At 38.0% G+C, this 21,091-nt stretch overlaps 4 protein-coding genes across 11 annotated transcripts; 2 read left to right on the top strand and 2 right to left on the bottom strand.

Moving 5' to 3' along the window:
* Positions 1-733: 733 nt before the first annotated feature.
* Positions 734-1,729, bottom strand: LOC116200380. Its single transcript, XM_031531229.1, has one exon. It carries the CDS (start codon positions 1,727-1,729, stop codon positions 734-736), a length of 996 nt encoding a protein of 331 aa, XP_031387089.1.
* A 6,366-nt stretch (positions 1,730-8,095) lies between these two features.
* LOC116199489 (probable 6-phosphogluconolactonase 4, chloroplastic) lies at positions 8,096-10,065 on the top strand. Its single transcript, XM_031529852.1, has 3 exons — positions 8,096-8,493; positions 9,021-9,156; positions 9,397-10,065. The coding sequence occupies exons 1-3, from the start codon at positions 8,147-8,149 to the stop codon at positions 9,859-9,861; spliced, it is 948 nt and encodes a 315-aa protein (XP_031385712.1). The 5' UTR covers positions 8,096-8,146; the 3' UTR covers positions 9,862-10,065.
* An 861-nt stretch (positions 10,066-10,926) lies between these two features.
* On the top strand, positions 10,927-14,257 carry LOC116199487 (protein DA1-related 1-like). 6 transcript variants are annotated; one of them, XM_031529846.1, is made up of 13 exons: positions 10,927-11,097; positions 11,310-11,424; positions 11,679-11,796; positions 11,899-11,995; positions 12,085-12,238; positions 12,341-12,461; positions 12,567-12,653; positions 12,819-12,935; positions 13,015-13,227; positions 13,319-13,381; positions 13,481-13,599; positions 13,687-13,745; positions 13,830-14,201. In XM_031529846.1, exons 3-13 carry the CDS (start codon positions 11,698-11,700, stop codon positions 14,120-14,122), a joined length of 1,422 nt encoding a protein of 473 aa, XP_031385706.1. In that variant the 5' UTR covers positions 10,927-11,097; positions 11,310-11,424; positions 11,679-11,697; the 3' UTR covers positions 14,123-14,201. The 6 variants fall into 6 exon arrangements, with proteins under 6 accessions (XP_031385706.1, XP_031385707.1, XP_031385703.1 ...); XM_031529847.1 differs by having other exon boundaries at positions 11,270-11,316; XM_031529843.1 differs by having other exon boundaries at positions 11,270-11,340.
* Positions 14,258-15,387: 1,130 nt separating this feature from the next.
* On the bottom strand, positions 15,388-20,572 carry LOC116199488 (GDP-mannose transporter GONST1). Of its 3 annotated transcripts, XM_031529850.1 has the most exons (10): positions 20,286-20,572; positions 19,576-19,712; positions 18,893-19,124; positions 18,669-18,808; positions 18,410-18,539; positions 18,065-18,163; positions 17,498-17,652; positions 16,755-16,871; positions 16,004-16,101; positions 15,388-15,874 (listed from the first exon to the last, which is right to left on the bottom strand). In XM_031529850.1, exons 3-10 carry the CDS (start codon positions 19,109-19,111, stop codon positions 15,822-15,824), a joined length of 1,011 nt encoding a protein of 336 aa, XP_031385710.1. In that variant the 5' UTR covers positions 19,112-19,124; positions 19,576-19,712; positions 20,286-20,572; the 3' UTR covers positions 15,388-15,821. The 3 variants fall into 3 exon arrangements, with proteins under 3 accessions (XP_031385710.1, XP_031385709.1, XP_031385711.1); XM_031529849.1 differs by lacking the exon at positions 19,576-19,712 and having other exon boundaries at positions 20,286-20,559; XM_031529851.1 differs by lacking the exons at positions 18,893-19,124; positions 19,576-19,712 and having other exon boundaries at positions 20,286-20,558.
* Between the last annotated feature and the right edge of the window lie 519 nt (positions 20,573-21,091).

Genomic DNA, 21,091 nt, shown 5'->3' with positions numbered 1-21,091 from the left:
CTATCTCTACTTTTCATCGATGAATTTCCACTTACAAGAATTATTATTAAAAGAAAAATCATTTGCCAAAAAATGTTAGCAAATTATCGGGGAGACAATTAACATATTAATAATCTGCTAAGTCGATAAAATTTATCTGCAGTGTAGAGTTTCGACATCATGATCAGGATAGGCCGACATCCAAGCGGGTTTATGTCTCTTTTACCTCATTTTTCCGACAGTAACTATCATTCTTATTTACATTTCATTACTGCTTGACGATACTGAACTGCGAGGAAGAATCTCGATTCGTATGTCAATCGTGGGTAAGGAGAAGTATTTCATCCCCCGAGCTATCTTTCGATTTTATCCTTGGACAGTATTTCCACGGCGGGACAGATTTCTTGCTCGTATTTGTTGAGCAAGAACATTTTCTGAGAATCCATGCTTTGCTATGCCCACTCGGAAAAATGAAGAAGCATCTAATGAGTTTATAAAAGATTGAGTACCACAATCTATTAACTCGAGTTTCTGTATTGGAGTTGAGCTCAATCGCGTATGGGCTCAGTGGATAATTCCATCGTATATGAGAGCAGAAAGTTCGAGTAAAAACTGATGAGTTTATGCTTTTCTAATTTGTTTCATCACTTGAGTCCACACAAGAAGAAAAGAGCTATCCAAAGAGTACATATTGAAGCGTAATATGCCTCCGAAGAAAGAACAGAACGACTAATGAAAGTCATACGATCGAAATCTAGATTTCCTCTAGCTGGACATCCTTGGATTTCAGAGGGATGTACTCTGCCAGGAGGTAAACCTCGAGATGATCTGATAGAGAGGACTTATCGATGTTCTCATGATGATAGGACTTGCAGACGAAGTAGATGATAGTCTGTATGACAAGGCCAAAGAGGAACAACTTCAATAGGCATAAGAGGCAGATGGTTCCGATCACTAGCCGAATCTCTACTGCTAACGTAAACCCGTACACCACGAAGATCTTGAACACGATTTGGATGATGAAGTAGGAGAGAGTCAGCAATAGGAAGATCACAACTGCAGGGACCATCTTGCCCTTTAGGAGCATCTTACTCTTGGTCATAGCACGGATCCCATAATCTTCCTCTAAAACCGAGATCACGCTCGCTAGGTGCCAGATGACGCTGATGTACACGAACCCCGTCAAGTATAGTATCAAGAAAATGATCAGGCACGGAAGCAACACCGCTCCAGACTCAAAGGTTGTAACCATAAGATAAATAACTGCAAAGGCGATGATGTTGTAGCAAAATACAAGGAGAAAGCTCCACGCGAAAGTGACCATGAGTCTCTTCCAAACCTTGGGAACCACGGTCATGACCTTCTGGAACGTCACAGCCTTGCCCGTGTAGATACAAGCGATGGTGTACACAATCGCCGATGTGGACAGGAGGGCAAGGGTGAGGAGGAAGACGAAGTAGGCGATCATGAGGAGCCAGTACTCGATCTTCTCGGTGGTTATGAGTTCCGAGAGGCGATCATGCGTGGAACTGTTGGTTGGGACATGGTTCAGCATCCGCTCATCATGATGAATCCGGTAGTAGAGGAAGTTGGAGACTTGGATGTGGGCGAGGAAGACGAAAGAGAGAGGGAGGACGAGGGCTAGAGTGATCTGGCTGAATATTTTCCGCCATGTGAAGATGATCTTGAAGGATTCTTTCACCATGCCGAAGAACCCGAGGAATTGCATCTCTTCCTGCTCCCTCTCCATTGCTAATGCTGTTTCTCTGCCGCAGATGGATGGAAGATAGTCAACAAGAGGAGAGGACTTAATGCCTTGAGGTTCCTGGGTCTGTATATCCTATACATATACAATCGTATACATGGAGAAGAAAGCAAAGTATTGATTTTTTTGATCTAGCATGATGCCATCCTTGAAAGGGGTGGCCAAAACATAGAAAAGTCTTGGTCATATACGAGAATGGGATATCGAAACAAAGAAGACGACGGGCCATTAGATTAACAATTTATGCGACGATTACAAGGCTTAAATGCCAAATAAGAACAAACATTAACAAATATATACCTACAAACTATAGGAGGGCCTGCCAATATTTATAGGACTTGCAGACGAAATAGATAATCTTCAGCCAACAGGAATAAATGGGCTTGTCATGCATCTTGAGAATAACCGAGAAGCATAAGAAAATCCGATCATATCGGTTCCTATGAAAAACAGTTTCCTTGTGCGTTCCGGGTTTGATAGACCGAACAGGTCTGCACATAATTAGACAAATAAATCATATGCGCAAGATCACCAAGTACAAATTATAAGCTGCCAAGCGGATCTCCTGATCATGGCTCTATAAAGCCATGACCATGTTCCAGCATTGAAACCACACATGCCAAATTCCAGATCATGATCAATACGCACAGTGACCAAACTATTTTTGTTGATTCAAAATTATTGGGATACTTTATGTTCTCTTTATCAATAGATGTGCCTATTTCAAAAGAAAAAAAAAACATCGGTAATGTTTCACTGACTGTAAATACCCTCTCTCTCATTTTGAACATTATAGAAAAACTCTCCTACTCTCTCCCAAAAGTTATGCCAAAACGTTCTGAGAAATCAAAACCTCCATTCTTTCTTGAAAATCTTTCTAAGGGCAGTCAAGAGATTTTCGAATATTTCGGATATTTTATTTGAGTGCACATAAAAAATTCCGAGTGGGTCAATGTATTTTGAGAGTAGAACATTATCACGCTATTGCACCGTGGTTGCAACATAAATCTACTTTGATATCAACGCTTTTCATAGCGCGCCTTGAGTATGTTTTACATTTGAAACATTTCTCCTTTTTCTTTGCTAATTGTTGATTGCGTTTGCTCGTTGTTTGTGTTTTCTTTGGTGATTCCATCATTTTCAGGGTAGACTCTATATTTAAAAGACAAAAAGGAAAAGTACAAAATGCCCTTGTGGTTTGGGGTGGAATTTGCATCTTGTACTTTTTCGATGGATAATGAACACCATATGTTTACTCCATTAGATATAAGAAACTCACCGTTAATTTTTCCGTCAAAAAATGTATTTTTTAAAAGAAAATATTTTCAAATCTCAAAATTACCCTTATAGGATGCAATTTGTCCCAATCTTAAACCGCAAGGATATGATTTGTCCCAACTACAAACTACCAAGGTGCAATTTGTCTCAAAATAAATAATAAATAAATAAACATCAACCCTTAACAAGAAGAAATCTACTTTCATCTTAGTAAGGAAGGCGAAATCTCAACTCCCGAAATGTAAAGAACGGTGAAATCTCAGCTCTTAGCAAGAAGAATGCTACTTTCATCTCAGTCTTCAGAATCGAAGAACAAAATCTCGATAGGTTTATGCCAATTTGACATGAAAGACCTGATCCAGTAAATTAACGCTAATGTAATAAGACGTTGATTTCTCAATGACATAAAGGGAAATCTGACCAACAAAGCCTAATACCAATATGGAGCCATAGAGCAAGACCAGATCTTAGCTAATGTTACCTAAATCAAAAAAGAATTTATAAGCAGCAATGACAATAATTGCGCATTATACGAAGATTGATTCCTAACTAAACGGAATTCAAGTACAAAACATATTGACAACGAATTCATCGATACTAAATGTAAAAAAGCAGCATATCATAGAGCATATCATCCAAATCTTACTATATATATATATCTATATATATATATATATATATATGGGTAAATTGCACTGGTGGTCCAAAATGTTTTATAAATGTTTCATTATGGTCCAAAAAAATATTTTCGCTACATGATGGTACAAAATGTTTCAAAGTTGTTTCATGATGGTACAAACCGTCAATTGGCCCTAACGCCGTTAAATTTTGCTGACGTGGCGCGTCCTATGTGTTACTTTTGTTACGTGGAACCAATCATAGTGCGCCACGTCATTAAGAAAAAATAAAATTTTAAAAAGTCCGAAAAAATACAAAAAAGAGTAAAAATTTTGAAAAATTATTTTTAAAAATTTTGAAAAATTATTTTTAAAATTTTTGAAAATTTGAAAATTATTTTTAAAAAATTTAAATTTTTTAATTTTTAAAATATTTTAAAATAAAATTTTTTTAAAAATATTTTTAAAAAATTTTAAAATTTTTAAATTTTTTAAATTTTTTTTTAATATTTAAAATTATTTTTTTTTCCTTTTTCCTTTTCCTTCCCGTTTAAAATTATTTTTAAAAGTTTTAAAAATTTAAAATTTTTAGAATTATTTTAAATTTTTCGGCTACGTCAGCAAGGAGGTGACACGTAGTAGCCACGTCAGCGTCGGCTTGACGACGTCAAGCTCGAGTTGACGGTTTATACCATCATGAAACAACTTTGAAACATTTTGTACCATCATGTAGCGAAAAAAACTTTTTGGACCATTATGAAACATTTGTAAAACATTTTGGACCACCAGTGCAATTTACCTATATATATATATACACAAAGAAAAATTAACTAACTTTTTAAAAATCCATGTTTATTTCCCTTTTCTTCTACAGATCCTAAAATTTGAATAGATAAATTCCATCAGCAGATCTCAAGGGATTATAACCATAGACGTGGGCAGTGATAGCAAGAGCAGCTGCAGCGGTGGCGTTCGAGGCGGCATTGCCGTGGAAGGAGAGGAATCCAGTGGCAAGGGGCTTTGGCTTGTCGTCCTGGAGCAGATTTTCAGGAGCCTTGAATGCTCTGTGAATGCAGACTACGGTCACCCCGACCAAGAGGTGGTCACTCGTTATGTATGACAAAGTAAATCACAGGATGTTAATTGTCCATCGAAAAAGTACATAGTGCAAGTTGTTCCAACCCAAAACCACAAGGGGCATTTTGTACTTTTTCCTAAAAACATCATCTATTCATTTAAGCATGAGCGGCAAAGCAATCTATTTGAAAAAAATTAAATATCTTTATGCCTAACGGAGTAAACCACATAATGTTACTTGTCCTTTAGAAAAGCACATGGTGCATTTGTCCTATCCCCAAACCATAAGAGGGCATTTTGTACTTTTCCTAAAAAAATAATAAAGTTGGAATCTCTATATACATAAATTAAACAAGAGACTTAGACAAACACACAATCAAACAATTAACAAGAAAAAGGAGCACCTAAAATTAAAGGGTAAATTGCACTGGTGGTCCAAAATGTTTTACAAATGTTTCATTATGGTCCAAAAAGTTTTTTTCGTTACATGATGGTACAAAATGTTTCAAAGTTGTTTCATGATGGTACAAACCGTCAATTAGCCCTGACGCCGTTAACATTTTGTTGACGTGGCGCGTCCTATGTGTCACTTTTGTTACATGCAACCAATCAGAGTGCGCCACGCCATTAAAGAGAAAATAAAATTTTAAAAAGTTCAAAAAATAATTAAAAAAATATAAAAAAGAGTAAAAATTTTCAAAAAAATATTTTAAAATTTTGAAAATTATTTTTTAAAATATAAAATTTTTAATTTTTAAAAAAAATAATAAAAAATACAAAAAAAGAGTAAAAATTTAGAAAAAAAAAGTAAAAAAATTTAAATTTTTAAAAAATTAATTAATTTTTTTTAAAATAATTTTATAAAAAATTTAATATTTAATTTAAATTATTTTAAATTTAATCTTAAAATAATTTTAAATTTAAAACTAAAATTCTTTTATATTAAAAGTTTAAAATTATTTTTCCCCGTTTTTAAAAATTTTTTAAAATTTGTTAAAATTTTTTTTTTTAATTTTTTTTTAAATTTAAAATTGTTTTTAAATTTTTAAAATTTTAAAATTTGTCGGCCACGTCAACAAGGAGGTGACACGTAGTAGCCACGTCAGCGTCGGCTTGACGACGTCAAGATCGAGTTGACGGTTTGTACCACCATGAAATAACTTTGAAACATTTTGTACCATCATGTAGCGAAAAAAACTTTTTGGACCATAATGAAACATTTGTAAAACATTTTGGACCATCAGTGTAATTTACCCAAAATTAAATGAACTTTATCTTATTAGATTATAGTTGATGAAGAATTAAAAATTTCGAAAAGATATTCAAAAGATTATCATCTCAAGAATTATTTTTATTTGTAAGATTAAAATTTCAAATAATTGTTCCACCGAAAAAATTCAAATAATAAATAGAAAAAGTGTAAAAAGTAGAAAATTTCAAATAGCTATTCCAACGTTCTGAGTTAGGTTGGTCCACCATGTGTCCGCTTTCATATATATATATACTATTACAAAAAGATAAGCAAACTTTTTATCTAACTTTCTCTTTCATAAATTGCTCATTAATTATACTTCAAATAAATAAGAGTCACTAATCAATTATAATATATAAATTTCGGACTGCGTAGATGAGAAAGTGCCACAAAAGCGAAATTGCAAACCCGTAATTGCACGTTACATTGATCTTCCCTTTCCAATTCAATGAACTTACATTACATTTTGTTTGTGCCATTTTTAGTTATGTGTCCATATTAATTATTGGGTATATTGCACCATTTAGACAGATATTCTTAGATCTATCTCAACGTCAATTTTTTACCTGAGGTATCCCAACGTTGCTAATTTGATGCCACCATCTAGCCCCAAGGGATAGTTGGTGAAACAAAAATAGTAACGTTGGGATATCTCAGGTAAAAAAATGACATTGGGATAGATCTAAAAATATCTGTCAACGTTAGGCTATATGGTGAAATAAACCCTTAATTATTTATATGTAATAATATATAATCAAATTTCTTGAAAAATTAAACATTCTCTCAATAATTGGAAAGAACTCCTCTATATATGTGAAAAATTGTTCAAGTTCAATGCGTCATATGCCTATAAATATAAGCCACAGAACCTGCGATCTTCACTGATGAGTTGCTTCATTTTACCATCGGGTCAATACCTATTGAATTTATTCTACTAGCTAGATTACATACTTTTTCACCCTCATGATTTTTATTATTTAATTTTTAGGTCTATTTAGTAAATTATGTAGACTTCAACATACTTTTTTTTCATATCTATATTTATTTGTATGTCATATGAGTTAATTACCTATTAGGGATCCTATAGAAATTGATAAAAAAAAAAAAATTGCACAGCGCGTGGGTATCAATTAGTTAGGGTTAAAAATAGTGAAACTACTTGCAAGAGGAGAAGGAACTCCTTAATCTAACTTTTCGTTTCTAATTTTATCCATATAAATTATGTTATATTATTTAATAATCATTTAATTAAGACCATGAATGCAAGATTGTAAATGTGCCCAGAATATCTACGTACTCTCCAACCTTTCACATCCTCCCTCTTTTCTCTCTCTCTCTCTCTCTCTCCCTAACTAATCAATCATTGTTTCTTTTTTTTAATTATTAATTATTTTTATTATTTTCTCAATGTGAATCTTACTATTCGGAAATCTAAAATGTCTCGACTAGTTCAGTTCAAGCCGCCCTACGAAAGAATGAAACACTCCCGACTAATTCAGACGATCCTAGTTTGGTAAGGGCGGGAGGTTTGACTAGTGATGCAAATGGTTGTAGGTTGGTGGGTTTCTCGCACAATATATAGGTATTGTGACTGCAGTTGTTACTCAATCCGACTTCTCCTTTAAAAGAATTGGCAAAGTTTAAGTGATTCATACACTCAAGAAAAAACAACTTATGCACTGACTGGTTGACATAAAGATCATCAGCGCTCTCATGGGGCATCCATTATTTTCTCTGAAGGAGTTTCTCATTTACTCTGTGACAATATTATAAGGTTTTCCTTACTCCATTTTTGTATAGCTTAATTTTCATTTATGTCTTTTACCCCATTATTATTGAATAAAAGACTCCCTTAACATAAATTTTTTATTATTTTTTTAATGAAAAAGTACATTATATAATTGAGATTAAAAGAATAGATAGACAATAAACGGGATCGAACTAAATCAAAATATTGAATTGAATCAGTTTCTTACCGAAAAAAAAAATTTGAATTCAATCACAAATATCAATTCCGATCTTGCTCTATGCATCTGAACACGTGTACTGCTGACGTGGACAACCTCGTCGACCCCGCCACTGAAGTGTCAAGTCAAACCTTTCCCACTCGCCACCAACCTTCCAACCGGAATCGAATCGAACTTCCCCCATTAAATCCCGTCTCTGTCCCCACTTCATATGGCCGCTGTCTCCACCTCGCTCCGCTCCGTCCCGTCGTCCGCTAGCCCTCTCCGCCCCCTCAGACCCTCCCTCTTCGCAGCTCCGGCGCGGCTTCTCTTCTCGGCCGGGATCCGGGCAGTTTCCCCCATCCGCGTCGCTGGTCCCAGGAGATTCTGTTGCAGGGCGACATCGCCGATCGCCGGGATGGCGGAGAAGGGAAAGGGGAAGGTGGAGGTGTTCGATTCCGAGGAGGAGCTCGCCGTGTCTCTCGCCAAGTACACTTCCGATCTGTCGAGTAAGTTCACCAGCGAGAGGGGCGCCTTCACTGTGGTCGTCTCCGGCGGCTCTCTGATCAAGTCGCTCAGGTGCCTCGTCAAACCCCCCCGATCACTCTCTCTCACTCTGCCATCTCAATATCTGAAGTTCTGTTTTCATTTGGTAGTACTGAGAATTCGACCATAAGAAAGTTGACTCTTCACTTGGCAGTGCACATCAATGGGGAAGTTCATAGAAATTGTCGATAGGTTCTCAAAAGCCTGTTTTTTGTATCTGTCGTGTTAATGTCTGCAAATGCTTAGTAGCAGCAGGGAGCTTCAATTCATTCTCTGGGAACAGTAATTCGCTTCAAAAGTGAAATAGTTGAAGATGATCAGTTTAATTGAGCTCTGTGTAGTTATCGATACAGCACTTCGGCTGATGCTGCGATTAATTTCGATGATACTTAGTAAGGCTCGAACGAGCCAGATCATCTGGAATACTAATATAGAGTTTGATCTCCCGAATATAAGCGTTGCATCGTTTTGAAGTTTTGATTAGCCTTGTTTCCTCTGAATTTCTGAAAAGGGATTGTTTGTCCGATCTTAAGTGAGTTAAAGAGTCTTTCCTGTCTCAGGAAGCTCGTCGAGCCACCTTATGTAGACTCGATTGATTGGTCGAAATGGCATGTCTTCTGGGTGGATGAAAGGGTTGTCCCCAAGGACCATGATGATAGCAACTACAAGCTCGCTTACGATGGCTTTCTCTCTAAGGTAGCTCCGTCTGTGCAATCACTTGCTATATACGTTGCTATATATTCTCATGATCTCGGAATTGCAGAACTGTGGCTTCTCTTGTTTTAACACCACCAAAAATTTGGTCATCGTGCATTCTGAATCTTCGGCTTTTATGGTGGATACACGTAATTGAAATGCCATCATCTTCTACTTCTTCTGCCATACTTGCTTGAAAGATTTATTGAATCTCAATGTGATCAGTTTCTTTCTCCATAGGTTCCCATACTTCCCGGTAATGTCTATTCAATCAACGATGCCTTATCAGCTGAGGGAGCAGCGGATGATTACGAAACCTGTCTAAAGCACTTAGTCAAGAGCCGGGTTATTACAACATCGGATAAAACCGGGTTTCCAAAATTCGACCTGATGCTCCTGGGTATGGGTCCTGATGGGCACATTGCGTCTCTGTTCCCTGGACATCCCCTCATGAATGAGAAGGAGAAGTGGATCACTTTCATTAAGGACTCTCCTAAACCACCACTCGAGAGGATCACTTTCACTTTCCCAGTGATAAACTCGTCTGCTTACATAGCACTCGTGGTTGCTGGTGCTGGTAAAGCCCCTGTGGTGCAGACAGCACTGCGGGATAGCCAGAACTCAGAGAAGTTGCCGGTCCAACTGGTCTCACCGGAAGGAGAGTTGACTTGGTTCTTAGACCGGGATGCTGCTTCGAAGCTGTAGGAACAAAGTTGTAACTGATATTCCAGGCTTGCATGTGCGATGAGTTAGTCTACGGGAGTTGATCACTGGGGTCTTGTACGGTCTTACCGTTGAGAGGTTCTCTCATCATTCGTGGTAAAAATAAAGCACTACTCGTAATTGTTCGTTTTCAAGTTATATCTTTCTATTAATGAAGAAGGTTTTGCTGTGTTGCTCCATGCTCAATCACCCAAAGTTCGGTCTCCATGAGTTCTAAGAAATGGATTGTTTGCTATAAGTTCGGTCTAGTTTCATGGTGCTGAAAACAAACTTTCAGCGAATGAAGGTGTGCTTGGTAGCACAAAAAGGATTTCAAATCAGAGTCCCAAGTGCATGAAAATTTCGGTGTCTCTTCTAAGATGACGTTTCGGTTTCCTGTGGCCGTCAGATGAACTTTTAATGATGTAATACCCCCTTCAAAAGTTTATCAAATGGCATTTCTCAGTCTCACCCTATGTATTAGACTTGTGGGCATTTGGATGTTAATTGATCGTATCAAAATCAGTCGTCCATGTCCTCATCAAAAATACTGATGGAAGAAAAGACAGATTGCGATGGTGTATGTATGTATGTGTGTGTGTATGTATATCTTTGCACAGTGCTCCTCCCCGCCGTGGTGGAAATATCTTTGATCACCTATCAAACCCATCGACGTGTGTTGAATTTTCTTTTGACTGAATAACAGTACTGTCGTCCACGAAGTGGTTAAGCTGTCTCAATCGTGCATCGCGTAGCGATTAGTCTACTGCCAGTGGCATCATTAGTACAGAGCCCGGAAAATGAACATCACGGCAAAAAGCAAGCGGAGCCCAAGCATGAAAATCCATGGTGGTTGGATCTTTTCAGCATTTTTCTGGGCTCTTTGGTTTTGGAATTTTTTATATTTTGGCCGACAGAATTTGCCTTTACTTTTTTCTTTTTTCTTTTTTTTTTTTTGGTTTGATAAATTGGCCTTTACTCTCTTGACAATGAAAGGCGCACAAGCCTCCATATGCTTTATTCCCTCTTTGTTTGGAATGCGATGTGATGATTGATTACATTTATCAGTGCGTACATACGCACAAACTCATCCATACAGCTTATGGACTTGACAGTTTTGACTGATAAAAAGAGGAAGTCATTGAATTGAACTGAGCTTGGGCAATGAACATGTCACCCTCTTGAGAGCTCCTGAGCTTCCCCTTCAATCTCCACAGCCACCCCTTTTCCGTGATCAAGGTAGCTTCGTGATCTAATCCCGAAAATCTTCGATCTTCGCCCTCCATTCTCGTTTTCTTGATTCTCCTTTTCTGATTTCTCCTTGTTTCTTCATAACTGATTTGCCCGGGAAAAGAGATTATGTTTCCTGTCCTGTACTGTGACTTTGTTGTTGATGATCTTTCCTTTGCAGCGATTCCCGTATTTCATCTGATCATCCGCTGTTTGCGTAGATTCTTGGTGCGCTCGATAGGATCTCCTAAGGAAAGTGATTTCTTCTAGGCCAATGAAATCTTGTCTGGTTGACGTATGAGGATCAAAAGTTCTCGAATTTCTGTACATTCTCTGGTTTGTAATGTTCTTCCAACTGCCTCCATGGGATGTGATGGATGTGAGCTGTTGATATGGAAACGATCATTTTCGGTGTTTAACATAAAGAATATAAACTAGTTGTTTTACAGCATAGAATGTTTGTTTCTTCGAGAAGTAGTTTGATTTACCAGTTTGTTTATAGAAGATAACATTATAATTCCGATTGCTCCTAAACAATCGTTCTTCTTTCTTTCTTGCTTTGGTCTACTAAAAGAATGATTTTGCTGCAGAAGATGCACTAGCATTTTCATGGATTGGTCGGATATATTCGAAGGACTCAATCAGAGCAGTCAATACAAAGGGAATCTCAGGGGTAATAGATTCCCGAACCAGCGTCATGATTCTATGGTAGTCTTTCAGTATTTTTCGCTATTCAGATTAGTAGTTGCTCAGTGTTACTTGTCCTATCACATAGAGAAGGGGATGGTGTGTGACATACGATTGATACAGGATGAATTAACAGCTGACGAGAAGGAAGAAATCGACTATGTCATGGCCCTATCTCTTGCAGAAGAAGATTCAAGGAAAGGAGAATCAAAAGCCAGAGGTATTAGTCTGCAAGTTCGATGTTGATGAAGCCTATATGATGGGATATGATTCTTCGCTAATTTGGACAATTATTTCACTACTATTTAGAGGCAAACAAACAGCAGCTTACGAGAGCTCAGCTCAAAGAAGATGAGCAGCTCGCCTGGGCTATACAGGAAAGCCTGTATATTCATTCTCCTCCTCCCTACGACCAAGGAAATGCCATCCAAATTTCTCCACTTCCTTCAACTTCTAGCGACAGGTAATGCTGCTGACCCGGTTGGCAAGAAAGAGTAGGAATGTCATTTGACTTTGAAACATGGATGTCAGCATCTGTTTTTACCTCAATGATTGTTACTCGTAGATTCTGCAAAGGTTGCAAAAATCAGATCGGGCAGGAGGGACAATCCCTCAGATGCATGGGAGGAGTTTGGCATCGTGATTGTCTCAAGTGTCAAGCGTGTAATCTTCTGATAACTGATAAGGTCATTACTTAATCTTTAAACCACCTCAGTTACTTGCTTTTATTTATATGGTAGTTTGCAAAAAAGCAATGACTGATTGATCCTGCAATTTCCGTCTCCTCATAGGTCTCAATGTCAAGTGAGGATCGCCTGTTCCACGAATCCTGCTACAAGGAGCATCACCATCCAAAGTGCGATGTTTGCAAGAACTTCGTAAGGAGATATCTCTTATAACTCCCCTTTGTGATTCGAGGACTTTGTTCCTGTTTTGCTAGCTTTTGTCTATCTCGATCTCGTTTTTAATGATCTCAAGCTAGTAGATTAATCTGCGATGGTCCTATCAGAATTTCACATGGACTTTTTTCCCCCCTTTGACAGCTCCCGCGATCTACTGGTGCTGCCGAGTACCGAGCACACCACTTTTGGATGCAGAAGTACTGTCCATCGCACGAGCAAGATAACACTCCAAGATGCTGTAGCTGTGAGAGAATGGAGGTAATATCAGATTCACCATTTGTCAATGAGACACTACTTAAATTTTCAGGTGAAAGCCTCTACGAATTGGTCATTGCAGCCGAGGGACATGCAGTACATGATACTAGATGATGGTCGAAGACTCTGTTTAGAATGTCTGAGCTCAGCAATTATGGACTCTGAGGAGTCCAAACCTCTTTACGACGAGATTCGTGAGTTTTACAAAGATTTAGACATGGAAGTGAAGCAACATATTCCACTTCTCTTGGTCGAGAGACAAGCCCTGAACAAAGCTATGGAAGGAGAAAAGAACGTAATCCCCCATCGTGCAGTGTCCATCTTCGTATTTTGCTTCCATTTTACTTTCGTGCTTTCGCCTCATTTTGGTTTATAATTATATGCAGGGACATCATCACCTGCCCGAGACGAGAGGAATTTGCTTGTCAGAAGAACGAATTGTTCCAACAGTGCGAGATTCTTGTTTCCCGTTGGAACTGTATATTAATTCTTCAACGTTATTAAAGGCTCTCGTTGCTTAATTAAAGTTACTTTGATTCGTTTAACAGATTGCCAAGAACCAGCGATTTAGGATAAGCTCTGGGATCATTGAGATGATGACAGAACCTCAGAAGTTAGTCCGGTCGTGTGATGTGACCGCGATTCTCATTTTGTATGGCTTTCCTAGGTAAAACAGAAACATGACTTTTTCATACTTGCATCCTAGTTGTTGTTTTTCGGTTATCAGTAATATGACCTTATCTGAAATATTCAGGTTGTTGACGGGATCAATCCTAGCTCACGAAATGATGCATGCGTGGCTCCGACTTGCAGGTTCGAGAAATACATTCACGATTTATAAAGAACTCGTCTCATAATTCTCAATGATAAGAAGGGCTACTCTCGAATGCATGGCAGGTTACTCAAAACTAAGCCCAGAGGTTGAAGAAGGGATTTGCCAAGTTATGGCTCATACGTGGTTGGAAGGGAAAATTGATCCTTGTGGCTTGGGAAATGAACACGTTGCTTCATCTTCTTGTGCTCAGCCCTCCCTAGAGAAACAGCTCGGGGAATTCTTTAAGCATCGGATCGAGGAAGATACTTCACCCGTTTATGGAGAAGGATTTAGGGTGGGGCGCCGAGCCGTGCAGAACTTCGGCCTCAACGGGACCCTCAACCACATCCGAATGACAGGTAGCTTCCCTTTGTGATGTGGAGATAATTGACGGATTTTGTCAGTTTTATTTGGACATCAATATCTCTATGAAGTATGAGGCAAATGTGTGATAATATTTTGGCTTTTCAAGAAACAGATACATATGGAATAAATAATGTTTACTTCTACATTCGTTTTTTGTTCAAGAAGGTATGATCGGTCGAAGCTACAACTGCAGAGTCTGCTTGAAAAAGATCTAATCAATTGAATAAGAAATTCACATCAAGAGAGATGTTGAAGAAGAAAGTAATGCTGATCAAGATAAGTTAGGTGGTCTGGGAACATGTCGTCGTTCGGTTTTGAGCTATAATAACTATCATCTGAACCTTGGTCCCTAGAAGTTGTTTACTATAAGTAGTCTATTGTCATCGCGCTGAGAATAATCCATCAGCAACTGGAGAGTCTTAGTAGAGCAAAAAGGATTTCAAAACCTGAGTTCCGAGTATGAGGTTAGTTTAGTGTCCCTTAAGGCGATTGGTCTGAGACTCCTGAACAATAGATAGATCAACTTTTCGTGAAGGGGACTGCACTTTCAATAGTTGAGATCGAACATCCACAGAAAACCTTCTGATGGACAAGAGAAGCAGCACGAGTTACCAATAAGACCGGTGGAAACTCGAAAATCGATTGCCTGTTTGGTACTTTCTCGAGTCGATCACGTTATAAATCAATCTTTCACAGCCATACTATCTTGCATTGCCCAGTGAATACTACCAGTGAGTGCAGAGGCTAGAAAATTTACAAGATAACGACCGGGAATGATATTCTGAACATAATTGATGTTCGTTAATGATTATAAATGTAGATAATTTTTCGTGAACTGATATTGAAAAGACCTTCATGAAAATTCGGTTAGCTAAGCAAACGAAGCCTCACCTCTTTGCATCATGTTCTTCAGAGCAACAACTCAGGGCATTCCTTAAGTATCGAATCAGAAGAAGAAAGATCACCAGATTATTGGAGATGGATTTAGGTTACGGTTATCAAGCTGTTGAGTCCAGTACACCCTCAAGCACATTCGAATGACCAGTGGGTTCCCTTTGCATTCGTGATGTGGGGATAATTACCGCCCTTAATCAGTTTTGCTTGAAAATCAATATCCATATGATGCAAATGTTCGATAATATACTTCGTCCTTTCAAGAAACAGAATAATGTTTAGTTCTCCAGCCGCTTTTTGTTCAGTGAGGAAAGATTCGTCGAAGCTAAAGTTACAGTGTGTGTGTGTGAAAGATCTAATCAATTGAAGAAGTGCTATTGCTGAAGAAGAAATCAATGCCCAGATCAAGATATGTCGACCATATGAGAAAAGTTACGACACGACATACAAAGAAACGAACCTCTCTATTCCATGATCAATGAGAGAAGTCGAGTGAAGTGATCCACTCCATAATACTGATACAGTACAACACAGATTTTGAGTTCCATTACACGTGATAAATTTAGTGGGTAGAGTGGAACCTGCCTGAGTGAAGACCAAAAAATAGATTCGCAATCTCAAAGCATGGATTTGCCTCCTTCTCCACCAAGAAATCGAGCATCATAAGGCGCGATATTCCCCAAGGATGAATCACCCAATTTTTTTCGTTGTTGAACAAGATTACTTTTAGCTGTGCGAATTTGGGTGCAATCTTGGGTTGGCGAAAATATGCAATTCCTGCAATCTTCAGTTGGCTAAAAATAAGCAACTGACTCTTAAGATCTCTCCCGCATTTTTGCTCGAGCGAAAAAGACTCCAGCCAAGAGACCTGGAAGTATAAGGTTGCTTCAATTCCATGAAATGAGAGGTGCATAAAAGTTCGGAAGTCTTCGACTTTAGGGATGAATCTACCAAAAGTTACAAGAAAATTTGTTATAATTAACAGCAGTGAACTTACCAAAGAAGATGCTGGCCGAATTTTCCAAACTAGTGGGGACTTTGAACAGGACGATCCCAGCAACAGACAGTGGTATCTTATTCAATGAACCTACAAGACTGCAGATTGCGTCTCAGTAACCATAGATGATGTGTAGTTAGACATCAGATGTTCCCCTTCCCACTCCTTCCTCACCTTCTTTGCCTTATTTCTCTCAGAATCAACACTTAACAATTACGCACTTAATCTAAATTAAATTGCTTTCAAACACCGCCAAAATCTGTCTTGCTATAACTGTTCAAGTAAGACATGAGATGTCCATGATAATCTCCATTTTGATTGGATAAAGACTCACAAAGAAGAGAGTAGAGGAACTAAATATCATGATTCAGTTTACTGTAATAAGTGTGCACATCATTTTCTTGGGTATTTAGTTCGAGAGAAATGTCATCAGATTTTCCCTTTCCATTCCCTTCATCATCCAAAGCAATTCTGGAGTGCGATACCAACAGGCTTCTATTGTTCTCATTTTTCACAAACGAGGAAATATGGAATTCCGGAAGTTAATATCAGTTTTCTCAAACCAAATATTTCATGTTTCTCTTTTCCTTGACTAGGATGTGCCCGACAAATGATTGCAGAAAGTGCACTTAAGAGGTTTCTTCAAGTTCTGAAGTAGTGCTCAGGTGCTTCAAAGTACTTGGGGAGCTCCCAGATGACACAACAGTCTTTGCTGAACTGAAACAAAGAAATTAAGACTAGAGAGAGATACCTATAGGTTGTGGCCCCCGTTTGGTGAAGAAACCACATAGAAGTGAAGCTTATTGCCAGGCCTAGAAATCCGCTAAATGTCATCACCAACCAGAAGGTTGGTAATTTCAAAAGCGGTCTGCAAATTAGACAAAACAGAAAACCAGAATTAGAAAAAGAATTTTCAGAATAATTTATAAACATGAATCGATAGCCCAATCAAACTTGACTTTCATTCACAAATGGACATTCATCATCAGTGGATGAGGACATATCATCACCAGTGGATGAGGGACATTTCATCACCAGTGGATGAGGATTTTTAAACATCTGCCTGGAAAAGCAATTTTCTTGATGCCCGAAGAGAAGAACTGAAAAAATTTCTCTCGAGTAGAAAGAAGCATGCAAGCTCATGCTAAAAAAATAAATTCTACGCCAAAGGACTATGCCGAGAGATTTTACTCCATTTAAAAGGAGAACTGATATCAGATTGAAGCAAATTTGTTCTAAAGCTGCTTCTATGTCCTGACCACTCTTTAGTCATATAACAGATGTTGACCGTCCAGGTAAGAAGGGAAGTGCAAAAGAATATATATCTTAAAATCAACAATGACAAAAAAAACTTGGTCGTTTTCCATCTGTCAAACTCTTCACTCCATAATGAGGTGACAGAGGCACATTTATCATGTAAGCAAGAACTTCAGGATGATTTATATCGAGTTTGGTACGTAGATAATAAGCTTTAATAAAAAGAGAAAGACTCACGTATTGACAAGATAATCCACCTCATTGAATACAAATACGAGAATAACTCCAAGGGGCAGGGAGAGGGTATTGTTTAGCAAGACCATCGAGAATTCATTCAAGTTTCCAGATTTCGTGACTTGCTTTGCCGTATCCATTACCCTACGCAGTGTCAGCTGCACCAGAATTTATAAGTTACTTAGATAGAGAACTAGAACGCGAGAGAATGATTAAACATTGCTATTACCGGTGGATCAACTAAAACAAAGAGAGAAAATTAAACTCAAATTTATAATTCGAAACATTACTAAGTGATGCTAACTTTTCAGTTCAAGAATTATTGCCATTATCGAGTTCAAGGGAACGGCCAGTATCGACCAGACTAGACACAAAGGAAAGGCCGGTCAATAAATTGCTAATGAAGTGACAAAACATTTGTAACAGGTTGGCAAGCTAAACTTATGTCAAGGGCTAACATATTTGATGGAATATGTATGGATAGTAGAATTGCCTTCATGCTACAGAAAGCACTTTAAATAATAATCTTGACCATCTTCAAGCTGATATCAAAATATTGTAGGTACTCACCGAGTATGATGCCGTCAAGAAACAATTTGTAATCTGCCACGCATAGCCAACAGCATGAAAAGATAGATCTGTAATCCCTCCAGAAATTGCTGAAATAATCTGCAACGTTTGTGATGTAACTCTTCAGATCACTTCATTCAATACTAAAATGCATCTACAGTTTATCATGGCAAAAAAATGACTCATTAACAATCAGCCACTAAGCAGCAATACAATGTCTGTTCCTGTTACGTTTCTTACACATCAATAAGACCAATGTGAAGAACTTCTGAACTAATGCAAGACATATCACTTGGAAGAAACCAGACCAAATGCAGAGATAAATAGTTCAACCCCATAACATACCATCAAAAACAAAGCAGCCCAAACTCTACTGTCGTGGTGCTTACTGAATAGGTACATTTCTCCAAGTGCGGTAATCACATTTGTAACATTCTTCAGGACTGTGACCATGGCTACATTGATGTACCTTAAACTGCAAAAAGATAGGAAACATTAGGCAATTTATATAGACGAGGAGGATTGTGAATGCCACGGAATGTTTTATATGGAAAAACAGAACAAAAGCAGTATTTTGGCAACTGGAGAAATATAGAATACCTACCTAAACATACTTGTTATAAGCATTCCAACGAATATAAAATTGACAGGCAGCCAGACCTTGATCAATCTCAATGTCAGCGGTTCTGTTGATATCACACCAAGAAAACTCAGCGCAGACACGATAATAACGGAGATGAGATTCTGCATTGCCAAAATACTCATATAGTCAGGAGTGAGATATATCAAATAACACAATCCATCTACTCTGAACTCAAAAAGAATTACCTGGTAAAGCATCAAAAATATGCCAGCATTAAAATCATAGCTTGACAGCACATACTTGTTGACCAGTATCATGCTGCAGGATGAAATGCAATATGCAAAACCAGACAATAAAGCTTGATTGGGTATTCTAACTACTCTGTTGCCCCTTGTTGATTTTTGTCTCTCTCTCTCGACCCTACCACCTTCTAAGTCAGTCCCACCATTTTCAAAAGGCTTCATTTTGGACGATGATCTACACAAGACAAGGAAAAGACAAACATTTAGTCAAAGATAAGCACCAGACTTGTAAGTTTTTCAAATGAATACTGAGTCAATTATTTCATGGGCATTTTATTCAAAATTTACAATGTTGTTAATTCTCACAAGCTGAAGAGTTTGATGCATGAAAACCTTCACCTAAAGAAAAAGCACTCAACTGAGCAAGGAAAAAAAAACTCTAAAACAATTATTTCCCTAGTTCTTCTACTTTAAATTAACTTAATATAACAGCACATAATCCACTGAAAAAAAAAAATTTCAGAGCATACACTAGAAAGAGGAAATTGCAGAGAGGCTACATCTTCTCCGACCACAAAAACATTCAAATAGTAGGATGACTGACAATGAAAAAGAAAGAGAATGGCTAATTTGTAAGACAAATGACAGTGGTTTCAGTTATCAAAGGATGAAAGCCTTCAACACACCTGCTATCAACTTTCTATCAAAGCGCAGACCAGTATAATAATTTCCTATATTAGTCGTGATCTTTAATCTTTTGTTGTCATCCTCTAAGCATCCAGAGTGCGCTTTCACAGAAAGATGATTACCCGAGCTCCCAAAACTGCTTAATTCCACCGCAAAGAAGAAGAATATTCAGTCGCAGAACAAACAGACATAAAACTCGAAGCTTCCATATTTTCAGTCGTAATTCTCCAACCAATAAACCTAGTCTAGGCAGATGATCGGAATGTAAGCTCTGATCAGAATCCTAGTCGTACAGATAACCAAATTTAGGGAGGAAACATAATCTCAATCTGCCTCCTCAACCTCTGATGTTTACCAATTTAAGTTTAAGCAAGAAATAGCACTTCAGATACTTTGAATGGCCGAAGAGCAGTCGAGTAAACTCAACTCAATCATTGAAAGAGCTACAAAAGGAAACTAATTGCGGATTTGATCTTCGATTAACTCGTCAACGAGCATCATAAATTCGTTGCTTTCGCAATTGATTCTGATGCAACGCTAATCCTCGCCACTCTGAGCGGTAGCACAGCATCTGAATCGACCACTGAAAAATGATCCATTCCAAACAAGAAGAAGTCGCGGCAGCTGAGACGAACCGGCAACAGAGATTCGTAGTGGATTGCTGAAGAGATTTACCCGCAGGAAAGTGATAGCGAGCTGGACTGCTTACCTTCTGACGACACAGATGGCTAGCCCGGAGACTTCGGATCGTGCCAGCGGCGAGCTGAGGCTATGCTGCCGCCGTGACAGCAGAGAGAGAGAGGGAGGAAGGTTGAAAGGGGAAAAGGTTTCGTCCTTCTTCTTCTTCTCCTCCTCCTTCTTCCTCTGCTTCTGGTTCGTCTTCAGATGGCTGATGAAAGCGCAGAGAGGAGCGCTGTGATTGCAGCCATTAAAAGGGAGAGCTCTTTCTGTTCTTGCTGCGTCGTTGTGAATTGATTCCCCTCATAGCCATTTTTGACCGAAAAGTCAACTCCTTATTGAATTTTTCAATAATATGATATGAAATTTTTTTTTAAAAAAAATATCGACAAATTCTTTTTTTCCTCTATAATTTTTTTTTTCTTTTTAAGATATTTCATCATAAATGTTCCCTCTTATGGATATTTAAAGCATTAGTAGGACGTAATAAGCCATATCAACTGATCCGTAGACCCAAACAACAGCGAAATAGATCGAAGATGCCAGCATTTGAGTTCGTGATGAGTTAACATTTCCTCTGTCATGCATAAAAAAAGAACATATTGCTAAAACGAATGCGAAAGTAATAAAATTACATCAATAATAGACCGAATGTAAAGAAAAATCTCTTCATAATATCTATATATATATATATATATATATTACTACATGTTTGAAACACCCAAATAGAATAGAATGATATTGAACAAATCTGTTCAAGCCTGCCAAACATGGTATTGGTCGAAGAAGGAAAGTCAAATAGTCAGCCAAGAGCAGTATTTTAGCTATAGTGGATGA

The sequence above is a fragment of the Punica granatum genome, chromosome 3 (genome assembly GCF_007655135.1).
Source record: "Punica granatum isolate Tunisia-2019 chromosome 3, ASM765513v2, whole genome shotgun sequence".
In the NCBI taxonomy this organism is placed as follows: Eukaryota; Viridiplantae; Streptophyta; class Magnoliopsida; order Myrtales; family Lythraceae; genus Punica; species Punica granatum.
Note: the sequence above shows the minus strand (reverse complement) of the source record. Positions and strands in the feature narration are given on the sequence as shown.

Excerpts from the sequence above, each read along its gene's own strand:
- LOC116199489 (XM_031529852.1), top strand. The coding sequence starts at position 8,147 with ATGGCCGCTGTCTCCACCTCGCTCCGCTCCGTCCCGTCGTCCGCTAGC. Across the intron at positions 8,494-9,020 it reads TCTCTGATCAAGTCGCTCAG|GAAGCTCGTCGAGCCACCTT; the intron begins GTGCCTCGTCAA and ends TTCCTGTCTCAG. Across the intron at positions 9,157-9,396 it reads ACGATGGCTTTCTCTCTAAG|GTTCCCATACTTCCCGGTAA; the intron begins GTAGCTCCGTCT and ends CTTTCTCCATAG.
- LOC116200380 (XM_031531229.1), bottom strand. The coding sequence starts at position 1,729 with ATGGAGAGGGAGCAGGAAGAGATGCAATTCCTCGGGTTCTTCGGCATG.
- LOC116199488 (XM_031529850.1), bottom strand. The coding sequence starts at position 19,111 with ATGAAGCCTTTTGAAAATGGTGGGACTGACTTAGAAGGTGGTAGGGTC. Across the intron at positions 18,164-18,409 it reads GGGCTGCTTTGTTTTTGATG|ATTATTTCAGCAATTTCTGG; the intron begins GTATGTTATGGG and ends CAAACGTTGCAG. Across the intron at positions 16,102-16,754 it reads ACGGGGGCCACAACCTATAG|TCTTGTAGGTTCATTGAATA; the intron begins GTATCTCTCTCT and ends CGCAATCTGCAG.
- LOC116199487 (XM_031529844.1), top strand. The coding sequence starts at position 11,698 with ATGGATTGGTCGGATATATTCGAAGGACTCAATCAGAGCAGTCAATAC. Across the intron at positions 12,654-12,818 it reads GCGATGTTTGCAAGAACTTC|CTCCCGCGATCTACTGGTGC; the intron begins GTAAGGAGATAT and ends CCCCTTTGACAG. Across the intron at positions 13,600-13,686 it reads ATTTTGTATGGCTTTCCTAG|GTTGTTGACGGGATCAATCC; the intron begins GTAAAACAGAAA and ends TGAAATATTCAG.